The following is an 11,842-nucleotide window of genomic DNA, read 5'->3' as shown; positions in this document are numbered from 1 at the left end:
GATAGTAGTCCTCACCCACATCTCAAATTCAAGGAATTGCTATTCTCACATATTGTTATGTACTTGTTGTCGTTATTCTAAAGGGGGAAGATTGAAAAATTGAAAAGGTGAAATGCTAAGTATGCTGTACAAGCTTCCTCTACTGTGAGAAATTGTTCCCACTATGGAGTAAAGCATGGATGTGCTTCAGATTTGTATTAATTTCCTTTTTTTAATTGTGGCCTTCAGAAGCACATAAATGCTTTCACATTTTGTCATATTCTAGTTCCTGAAATGTCTTTTTTTTTGCCGGCTCAGATTATTCATCCTAAACCTCAAGAAAACATATTTAGTGGATCCCCCACACTGTCAATGGGATTCCTCCACCCAGACAAACCCTTGGACATAATGCAGCTAAGGTTTCTTTCCTCTGGCCAAGAGCTATTGATGGCAGCCTGATCTTGGGTCATACATTTTTTTCAAGTAAATTGCTCATTTGTGGAGTTGCTCAGGCCAGCAGAAACTTTAGTTGGTGCACAAGCTTCATCTCTCAAGAGTTGTCTTTAATTCAGCCATGCACCTCACAGTATGATGGTCTCTGGGTGACCGCTGCTTTCCTCAGCACCTAAAGACACTTGGCGTCAGCCTAAATTTGCTCTCAGTTTAGCAGTCTGTGTGCTAAAGTAGCTGCACGCTCCCACAATAATAGTACTGACGTCACTGGCCACCGCCGGACACTTGCTGCCTTCAGGTTCTCTACTTAAACTCCGAATTTGGAATACCAACGAAGCTAAACAAGTTGATTATATTGATCGATATTACTGTAGTTGTCTTGTGAGGTCAGGAGAAAAGGAGCTACCACCCGATGAAAGAGTTAGGAGAAGAGGTAAACTTTTATAGATAACATACTCCCAGACGTCCAAAAAAAATGTTGTACTATAATCCATGCTCATAAATGTATAATATAAGATAAGATAAGATAGTACTGTATTAGTCCCGCTGTGGGGAAATTCACCGAGTTGATGTAGCAGCAAGGATAGTAAGATAGAAAAAAATGGCATATATATATAATTTCATGTTTGTGAATGTTCAGAGATTGTGTTGTATTGGTTACAGAAAAATAAAAAAATAATACACCATATACAGTATTGAATGAGTCACTTAAGCAGCCAGTATATATACAAACGGACTAAGTATGGATTGATATTTACTATGTATTTACAGTGTCCCACTGATTGTACAAAGAGATATTGCACATGAGAGGGATGAAATTGCACAGTGTCCCGTTTTTTTTTTAACGTGTAAGCTTTACATGTAGCCTAGTGTAATAAAACTATGTTAGTTTCAGTTTAGATTGGTTTTATAGCAATGTCCTCACATGCTTAAATGCAAACCATCAGGCCTTGTCAGAAACATAACAAAGTTGTGGACTTCTTTCTACATTTTGTCATGATGCATGTAGATTATGGAACCAACTGGAATAATGCAAAGAATCCTGATTCATATTTAAAAAAACATTCTTCAAATGAATCTTTTGATATATCTGTGCTTGTTGGGTAATACACATTCTTTGGATGAATGACAGACTGAAAACAGCCCATGATGTTATTACTTTAGGAACTGGCACTGTGTTCTATTCAAGGACCAGAAGATGATGATTAAACTTGTGAACACGTACATATTTTTGCCTCAAAGTTGCCTCAAAGGTTTGGTGCACAAACACAAGTGTTGGACTTTGTACCTCGCATCGCCAGCACAAACAGTTAAAAGACAGGTGCTCCTTCTCTCAAACTGTTCCAGCAAACACCTGCGGACAGATCCCGCGAAACACGTACCATGCAGTCCTTTTCAGCACTAAAGATGTCTTGCTTTTTTAATTGCACAAAAACAGGACAGGTTGAGCATCTGATTTATATGTACCTTTCAGGTGAAATTGATCATGTTTTAAAAGGCACAATGGAGTGAAACAGTCATAGTTTGTTTTATTTTTTTTTACATCTGTGCTCATTTACTATCACAGTGCAAACTAAATATACATATTTGGCCTCCCATAATGCCTTAGTTGAATGGGGAGAAAAAAAAAAAAATCGAGCTTTTGAGAACCGATTAACCGACTAGTTCCTTCCTCAGATTTGCCACAAGGTCATTTGATTGATTATGGTCAACATTTCAAAACAAAAAAATAAATATGATTTTTAACAAAGAAGCTTGTACTGTGCCACTATATTATGGTTTGGTTTTGTTGATCAACCCCTAAATTCAAAAAGACATCTGCAAAGGAGCTGACATTAGGACACAGATGGATTATGGAACAACAGACCTTTCAGTTTTTTCTAACCACAATCCATGTAGATACGATGTGTGGTTGTTGTTTTTTTTGTCTCTAGTTGGCCATCCCAATCTTCTTTTATCTCACTTTCTGATTTGGGGCGACTTAGGTGAGTTGGTCCCTCCTTTTGATCATATCATCCATTTTGGTAATAATACAAATGTTGGCTGCTGTTGGTCTCCACTCCTTTCGTGACACATTTCTGGTCTCTTGAGGTTGATTTGCACTTAACATAGTTACTTTACATCTAATTTAAGTTGTTTTTTGTGTCTCACTTTGTCCAGTGTCATGTTTTGTTCTCCCTTGTTTGTTTGTTTGTTTCTTTAAAGCCACCCTGTCTTTGTTTATAGTATTTTATGTACAACCTCAGTTAAGCTATGTCCAAAAATACCATGGGCCACATAGCTGTGGTCCTATACATTTCATTATTACTATTATTATTCAAAACTCAATTTAAACTTATAGCCAAAGACTATCTTAATCCCTTCGTGTAAACGTCTGCAGGCCAAACTCGACATGGTGCAGTAGCTGGCTCTGTAAATCACTCCGCACATTTCGTGGTGTCCCTTTGAGTAAAACGCTGGCGCGAGACAGTGCGCCCGGACGTATCAGTTTCCGACAGTCCTTGAACGGAGCAAGCTGCAAACCTGCGAGAGGAGCAGTGATTGAGGAGAGAGCAGAGCGACGGCCATCTTAGAGCTGCCGTGGTAACCGACACTCATCTTCTGGGATTTTATTTTTCTTTTGTGATAAACATTTCGCCCGACTGACGCCGGAAGAAGAAGGCTGCGTTTGACTTCGCCGCGGCTGAACTCAGAGTCGGGATGCGGTTCCGAGGGAATAAACACTTTGCATCCGCTGTCGGACTGGTCCTCGGACTATTATGTGCGGTGGAGGCAGCTAAAGGTAACTAAGCTGGGATTTGTGTCCCGATGTGTCTTGTTGGTCTGTGCGTCGCTGCCAGGACTGGATGCTCCGCGGCTCTCCGGAGCCTCCTGGTTCCGTCCAGGCGCTGAAGGTTAAAAGAGAGAAAGGTTAACACTTACCTGCTCAGGGATGGTCAGCAGCGGACGGATCCAGCCGGCAGCAAGTGCATCCCGCAGTGTTTTACCTAGAAAAAAATACAAATAAATAATAATGACAGATTATACACTCACCACGGTTATTATCGGTTGGTAACGTTTGAGCCTCAATCTAAATGTGGTACTTAGGAGATAATATCAAGGGTACGAAACGACCCCCTTCTGTCATCTGCATCCATTTCTATTTCTGGGGTCTCTTCTAGTCGCTTCTTTACGCTCTCTTTTATGAATGATCAAAAATATGACTCACCCTCTGCATAGTTTGTAAATTATTTTTACTTCCCCTTGTCTGGTACTCCCTGTACTTATCGTGTTCTTATTTATATTTATATATATATATATATATATATATATATATATATATATATGTGTGTGTGTGTATACGTATATTGGAGTACCTCTGAATTAAGTCGCATGATATTTTGCATTTGCTCTCTTTACGTTACACAGCTTTATTCTTCCATTATAAGGATTAACACTTGGGTTTCGCAGCGTCTTGGTCGCAACAGGATGGATCTCTGCTGGCTACGCATTGCAGATCCTCTTCACATGTCCCTGTTTTTTTCGGTGGATTCAAATATTTATGTGCTGTGAAGCTTGATCTAAAAAAAAAAAAAACCTCGGTAGGTCTGTGCCCACTCATGACATGAAGCTGTTCAAGGAGTGTTTCTGTTTCCTTCTTTCGCAACGTCACCGATGGTCATGTCTTTATTTGCTGCAGGGCGGTCCTGCTCCCTCCTTACAGCAGCTCCCTCCCTGCTCAGACACCCCCCCCCCCCCCCCCCTCCAGAAAAAAAACACCCACCACTACCACTGCATGGATTTATTGATTGTGTTTTAACCTTAAACTCAGTCCACTCACTACACACTGTGAGCTTCCTGGGCCAGGGCGTGTTAAGGCAGGTGTATATTAGTCACTGACCCGATCAGCAAGCATGAGCAGCCACCAACGCTGCAGGCCAGTGTGTGTTGTTGTCTTTTAATGTTACACCCATTTTATGCCCCATGAGCAAGACACAAAGAGCAAAAGAGATAAAGGTACCCATAAAAGTTTGCACAGGGGGGGCTTTTATCCCTGCCATTTGTCCTGGTTTCCACGTTGAATGCGCAGCAGTAACTTAAATCTTCTCCCCCCCCCCATCACTCAGAAAGAAAAGGCCTTTAACAGCTTGTTCTGGCTTCTTATGATGCAGACCAGTGTGTGCAAAGTGCACCTGCTGCCGTTCCCGCTCTTATCAGGAAAGGGCACCTGTGAGATCGACACCTTGTTTAGGGCTTATCTTTTATTAACCCAGATGTTACCTGCTCATATTGTGCACCACCTCGTGCCCCGTTGTCCGTGTTTTTTTTTTTCATTTGTTGGCCGGCAATCTGTCTGCAGATGAGGAGGCCAAATGCTGCCGAAGGTTTTCCCTTGTACATCTTATTCAGATTTAAATTCCTACCTCGACTGTGTGATCAGTTTTTTTTGTCGCCGTCAGGACAAAGCGTCCAAGTAAAGATAAGTCGTCTCCGTTGCTGCTGCTCGGACTGCTCTCCACCGCTTGAAATGCTTTTTAAGCGACACCCTTTGCGTTTCTCATTTGCTCACGACGCTGTTTCTCATTTGTTTTTCAGGTCGCACCCATGCAATTTATTACTTCTTCCGTTATCACAAGCAGCTGCTCGGTTTCCCCCGTGTTCCCGAGTCATAACATTAGGTCTGCTGAGATGCACGAGCTTCTCCTGTGCACACAATCGGACAAAGGAAAATGCTGGCTGCTGGGAAGTTTCTTGGCCCATTCATCATTGAATTAAGTTAATTCGAGGCGAACAAATTGGATGCCCCGCTTTGTGTGCTGCTGAGTTAACATATGCGCTCTCCTCACATGGCGTCTTACAGGTCAGACATAAGAGTTTACTCCCAGACGTCCAAGTCTGTGCTGGAGAAGCCGAGCACTGATCTGCTTGTATTTGCGCGTGAGTTACGATTGGATCAGGGTCGGGTCAGGTCTGCTAAAGTGAATATGTTAGTAGGTTGTTCTCATGTAGCACCCAAGTCTGTTAGGTCATTTCAGTGGTCTCAACTAAGCTAAGTTGAAGCTATTTTAAAAAAGCAATCTTGGCAGAAACCTCTCGCCTGGCTTGTGAGACGGCCTCCTCCCAAACTAATTGAAAATTGATTTGAGGACCCATGCAGACAAAAAGAAGCCATCGGTGACATGGGTGGTCCTTGAGAAGTAGGGATGCTGAGATCTCCCGTGTGCTGCAGAAACTCTCACTCGGGCCTGGAAGCCACCACCGACCTGTGTGATCTGAACCATCACGCTGTGCTATTGCAAACAGAAGCTTTACGTGGTTGCTCATGGCGGACAACGACTTCATTGTTTTCCTCTTCCGTGCAGCTCAAATGACACTGTTGTTTGCCATATTTCAGCCTCAGTTTACATTCTTGTTTTTCCTCAGAAGTTGACGCAATTAGCTGTCAACACGACAGGAGTTAATGGCTAAAAACCTCGTTGGGAGAAGCACTTTTAGAAAGTTTGAACAGTAAATGGGCAGGAATAGTCAGAGCTGTCGTGTGCACGCTGCATCAGGATTGAACAGGTCGGAACCCTGAACTCTTTCGAAGTGAGGCCACAACTGACTTCGCTCTCAACACTAATCAAAAACTCTTTGCAAGCTCAGACAAGTATGCTCAGATGTTTGGAAGAAAAAATAATGAAATTAAGCAGGATTACATAGCTGCGACGCGCCCTATAAATGACTGACTTTTGGGGTCTGCGAGCATCGAGACACAAACGATAGCTGTTTTAATCATCTTTTAACCCCGGATTTGATTCGATTTTGATTCATTTTTGGTTTGAATATCAACAAACATTATCCAAAGTCCAAAATGCTCCGCTCAAAGTTAGCCTTTTTACCCCTATATTGCAGTGAACAGAGGCCTACTTGGCCGACACGGCCCCCGTAAGTAAACTCTTGCATTTTTTCCAGTGTTTATTCAGAGTTTCTCCGAGGAACAAAAGGCTTTCAGGGTTGGGATCTTGACTGAGTACGTCACAGTGGGGTCACTGTTGGAAGGATCACAACTCAAGCCCCTCAAGAATGTGTTTATGAGATAATCCACAAGTGCTAAGATGTCGAAGATTTGGTCATTTGCCACTCAGGCTACAAGTCTACGGAGCTCAATTTGGGTCGGTGGTAACTTTCCTCTCACTGGGGCCTTTACGAGCTGAATGGAGTCAGTGAACTGTTAAGAAAGGGTCATTCAGTTGGGAATATTAAGTTGGCCAGATGACTGGGAGGTTGTGTCAGTCACCAAGAAAGTATTTTGTTGTCATATTGTGGATTCTGCTTTGAAAATGTAGCCTAACGCCTCTTCGGTTGCATTTTTCTTCTTAATTTTGCTCAGTTTTATGATTAAATTTCAAATAAGCCATCAGAAAATTCAAGAAATGTAACAAGAACACATTGTTTTTCCTTGTTGACATATCAGAATCGAAAGTTGAATGTCTTTGCTCACCAAGGAGTAGCTAATGGTGACGGTTACTGTATCATTTCTGGAAGAAAGTGTATCCGAAATCAGAGCGTTCGGGTTTTAATTCATCTTATATGTGCAGCTTATCTGGCTGTTGGCCTCCCCTGAGGCACAAAGCTTCCAGGAGAAACAAAGAGCGGCACCGCAGAGCTATTCGCGTTTGGGCGTGTTCACGTTAAGATTCAGGTTCCATGGGAAACAGGTAACCAGAGAGCTCGTTACCTGCTGCAGGCCAGCTTCGCCTCAGCGCCTGTTTAAAGCTTCCTCCGTCTCACTCTCACTTAGTCGCTCTCACTGCTGCTTTTGTGCAGCTCACACAGAGAGGGGATTGAGCTCCCTTCAAGGCTCCCACCCCCCTCTTCAGAGGACTGCTGCGGTCGTCCTGGGTGTGTTCGCTCTGTTGGGCGTTTGTGACCGCCCAGAGGACAAACAAATGTTGTTGCCTGGCGGGGGAACTGACAGGCTCTCTCCTGTGTGAGTCGGGTGTTTAGGGAGTCCGGGGCCCCCCCCCCCGAGGCCTGGGCTTCCTTTAAGGGGCTTTGGGGCCTCTGTGAGAACAGTCTCTGGCGTGTGATGGAAGTGGCTTGCGTCAACAAGCTCAGGAGCATGCAATGCAAGACAAACGGAGAAGTGTGCCCGCTGTTTCAGACCGTGTTGTCTATTGATCTTTACTGCTCCACCTGTCAGCAAAATGGAAGTTATTCCTTGACTAAGATTTTGCAGGATCACATACCTTCACCTATTTGGCGTCAGATTCTGCTTGTGTCTGCTGAATATTTTTGTCCAGCTGAAAAAAGAGCTGGAGCTGCCTTGGAAGCGGCCATGAGGGCACCCCGTGGTTGTTGAACGCACACGTGTCAGACGAACCCATCTCCTCTGGCAAGCACAGAAATGTTAAAATACTTGAGAATCAGTTCATAGTTGAATTTCCTTACATGCGGGGAAACAGTCGGTGTCAGTGTTCCACGTCACCTATGCTTCTGTGCTTTTGTTTTGACACTCCGAACTATTCAAAGTGTTCCAAAGTCTCTCCAGAAACACTTCGAAGCCTGACTTTTAGTCTGTGAGTGCAGATGAGCCCTTTCTTCTTTCTTGAGTGTGCTGCAGCAGCTAATTGGACAAGTATGAACAACCTGGCAACAGAGAGGCTTTATTTAGTCTCAGACAACAGTGAGACCATCTGCACAGATCCTGCTGCCGCTTACTGTGTCTGTGATCAGCAGGTTTCGTTCCCAATTTTTATTATATTCAAGTCTGGTCAATCGAACGTTTGCCCGAGCGTTTAGACCGATTATTCAGGATATTTGCTCAACTTTCCATTTCCCCCTGCTTGCAGTCACTGGTAATTTATGTATTATTATACTGCATGAAACTGAAATGATTATGATGGGTGCAGCTGGACAATTTTCATTGCATTGAAACATTAAGTGCGGCTCAGCAGTGGCCAGCCTCATATCGAGTGTAGTAGAGTCTGTCATCAAAGAAGATGGCTGCTGGCCTTATAGTTAGAGCTCGATCAATGAAGCTGAGCACCACAGCACATCACAGACATGACACGTGACCGCAGCACCATCATTACACAACAGGCCCTTTGAGGTTTCCAAGCATTATGAGGCTTCATCTGATAATCACAGTCCGCTGCCACAATCTGGACAGCTGCGGCGTGTTTGTTTGCTGCAGGGTGAACCGCGGCCTGTGAGCAGGCTTGTATCGCGTACTCGGATAATCAGTTGAGGTAGTGAGGATTATGCCGTTGCAGGGCATGTGGAAAACTTATGTTCAAGTGTTCACAATCAAGCCATACTTCATTTAGTTGTCTTGGGAAATGCGTCCAACTTTTGCTGAAATACAAATTTTCAGCATAGGGTTTGTACAGTGGTTTTATTCCCTGTCTGTGAGTGGCATAGTGAGTGGTGGTGTACAGGCAGCCTATTGAATCTCAGGATTACCAAGACCTATTGTGTCTTTGATGTTCTCACAGGAAGTGTTTTATCACGGTTAATAGGTCAAACTGTATAGGTTAGGCTTCGGTAAAAGAGCAAGGCAACCATAATGGGGCTTTGTCATTGTGTTCGTTTGAATGGTCAGTACGCTACTTCATTCCTTTGGGTTCACGAAAGACGTGCGGCGGTTTCACACGGCTTTCTCATGTCTGCGAGTAACTATAAGCTCTGCTCTCTGCTGTGTTGATATTACTGATAATACTTTTAGTGATCGCAACTCTTTTTTTTTTTTTTTTCCAGGTTGAAGTTTTAATCCCTTTCACAGATAGGTCACTTATCCAGCTCCACCGAACTAAAACTCCTGCTCTGCTCTGAAAGAGTGCAGGTGGCAGAGCTGATGAGTAAATGCCTGGTGCCCACAGTCAAACCAAGAGCTTTATCCATGTCCACCTGCAGCAGAGGTCAGCTGTTTATCGACCCAGCTCCCTTCAAAATGTTCTCCATTTCCTGAGTACAGCCTCCGGTTGTCATTTTGGGCACCTCGAATGAAAGATTTCATGGGTCATAGGTCGTCTTTTCTCATCCTGACGCATCATACTCATCCCCGCATGCACACAATGATAAGGTTGTCGGGTGCCTTTATTGTTTTCTCTGACGCTCATTGTTTGACCATGAGAGTGAATGAAATGTTGGCATGCCATTATAGGATTAAGCGTTATTGGCTTTATTTGCTGTGTAACAGGATTGCATACCACTGCGTCGCTGGGCTGTAAGGCGTTCAGGAGCCCCAGCATTCATACTGGAGAACTGAGGTCAATTGTAGTGCTGAATGTGGCATTTTTTAGGTTTCATTTGTTGTTGCGGCTGTTGAGATAGATGCTGTTAAACAGAAAAGAAGAAGCATGTTTTACAGACTCTTTTATAGTTACCAAAAGTGGAAAGGATACTTTTTATCATTTAGCAAGATTATATCTGCGTATTATATATCTGTGTAGCTACATCTTAACTCTCCATCTAATAGTTATTTTTAGCCAGTGATATCCTTGAGCAAGAAATGGTACGATGAGGAAATGCGGTCATTTTCTTTTCTCCGTAGCCCACAGTTTGCACATGTAAGCATTGGTTGTGGCCTAGAAATGGCATTTCCATCTCCATCTTCAGGGGAAGAGACTATATAATTGAGAGCAATCCGTCCTTAATGTTTGCTATAACTGTGTTGATTGTGTTCAAAATGCAGATATGTTCAGTGGAAATGACCCGCCTTGTATTGAATAAAGATGGGATAGACGTTCTATTCTGTGATGCGCTGCTCATCTTTCTGTTCTCTTTCAGTTGACAGAATATTTTTGAGTTGTGGATTAAAAGTGTCACCGAGCACTTTAGGAACATGCGCTGGACATTTATCTCTCATTTCTAACATTCAAATAAACTTGTACAGCAGATTGATTTTACTCGCACGGGACACACGACACGTCGGTTTATTTAACGGGATCACTTAGAAAGATAGGACAGTACTCCGTGTTCATGATGCATAAAAGATAATTCCAGGGGCGGTCGGTGGCGTAGTGGGTTAAGCAGCCGCCCCATGTACAGAGGCTAGAGTCCTCGATGCAGCGGGCCCCGGTTCGAGTCCCGCACTGAGTGGCCCTTTGCTGCATGTCTCCCCCCTCTCTCTGCCCCCTGCTTCCTGTCTCTCTCCAACTGTCCTATCATTAAAGGCATAAAAAGATTCCTTTGGTTGTGTCTGCTTTGATGTGAGTTAAAGGCTGAGTTTGCAGGGTGTAATGGGGCTGCCAGTGAGCATGAATTAAATCAGACAGATTTCTTTATTAAGTTGAATTAAGACAATGGTGAAAAAAAAAAATCATTTTTTCTCAGAATGCATTATTTCAAACCCCTTTTTTTCCAAAATATTTTTACCCTTCCTAAATCCTAAGCACTTTCCTCCAGAAAGATCTATTCACTCCATTACTTCCCTTTATAATCCTTAAATATGAAAAAATGACTTCTAGGAAAACCACGACATTTCAGAGGATACCATGTCTGTATTTGTGCATGTCACTTCTCGGTTTCTCTGTGTGAACAAGTCATAACACAACATATGTTACCTCCATCCACTGCCAGCTTGAGGGGGTTGATGAAGCTGTCTTGTCAAAGGGGCCTTGTTGGCAATTTCACACAATGCATTTCTAAATTTCATGCTTTTAGGGAAACGTTATAGATTTCATTTCACGGGATGTGTTTGTGAATCAAAAGGGGCTTTGATTTCACTGGCACAGCAATAGTGCAAATTGCTTTTGAATCTGTCAAAGGCTGTGAGCGTCTGCCATTTCGACCTTCTTACCAGGGCTTACTTCTGGAACATTTTTCCACAGTTTGCCATCTGTGAGCATATATCTGCGTCAACACTTGTTTCAGTTGGTCTGTGCTGCCAGTCTCAGACGATAGCTGGGAAGTGATCGCAATTGTCAGATGTTGCTTGCTTCACAGAACTTCACAGAACTTCCCCTCTACCTCTAAAGTAGTAAACTTTGAGGTTTTCTCATGGGTCAGTGTGAGGCCGCACATTACACAAGTGGACACTGTGCCTTTTAAGATTAAAGAACCAGGAGACAGCCGCTCGGCCAGTTCACCTGTTTAATTTTTTTAGAATCATGTTGACACATTTTGTTCAGATTTTGCAGGAACGCCACTGCTCGATATTTTGCTGTTCAGTGAGTTGAGGTTCAACACACCTCGGAGCTGAAGGCCACAAAAGACTCGTGGACAAGTGCGAGGCCAACACGTGACCCAGCTAATGTAACAGTGACTCTGTAGAAGCTCAAGCAGATTATTGTGGCGGCCTGGTCCAGCAATCTGTCTAAAGACATCCACCTCACTTGAGGTCACGAGACGCTCGGCAAAGTGATTTATTGGGCTTGATCAATCCTAAATTAGCAGCAAGCACGTCCACGTCTTCACATCTTCAAGCACTGCTTGTTCAGCAGGG

General features: G+C 43.4%; 1 protein-coding gene across 4 annotated transcripts in view; it reads left to right on the top strand.

Annotated features, from left to right (window-relative positions):
* Positions 1 to 2,923: 2,923 nt before the first annotated feature.
* clstn1 (calsyntenin 1) overlaps positions 2,924 to 11,842 on the top strand; it is a 29,157-nt gene continuing 20,238 nt past the window's right edge. For 3 of the 4 annotated variants that reach the window (XM_075476544.1, XM_075476543.1, XM_075476541.1), the window contains exon 1: positions 2,924 to 3,214. In XM_075476544.1, the coding sequence (XP_075332659.1) occupies positions 3,133 to 3,214 (82 nt within the window). In that variant the 5' untranslated portion in view covers positions 2,924 to 3,132. The remainder of the gene's footprint in view (positions 3,215 to 11,842) is intronic. The other variant, XM_075476542.1, reaches the window with a different exon arrangement.

Source organism: Odontesthes bonariensis, chromosome 10 (assembly GCF_027942865.1).
Source record: "Odontesthes bonariensis isolate fOdoBon6 chromosome 10, fOdoBon6.hap1, whole genome shotgun sequence".
NCBI classification, from domain to species: Eukaryota; Metazoa; Chordata; class Actinopteri; order Atheriniformes; family Atherinopsidae; genus Odontesthes; species Odontesthes bonariensis.
This window is presented reverse-complemented; position numbering and strand designations above follow the sequence as displayed.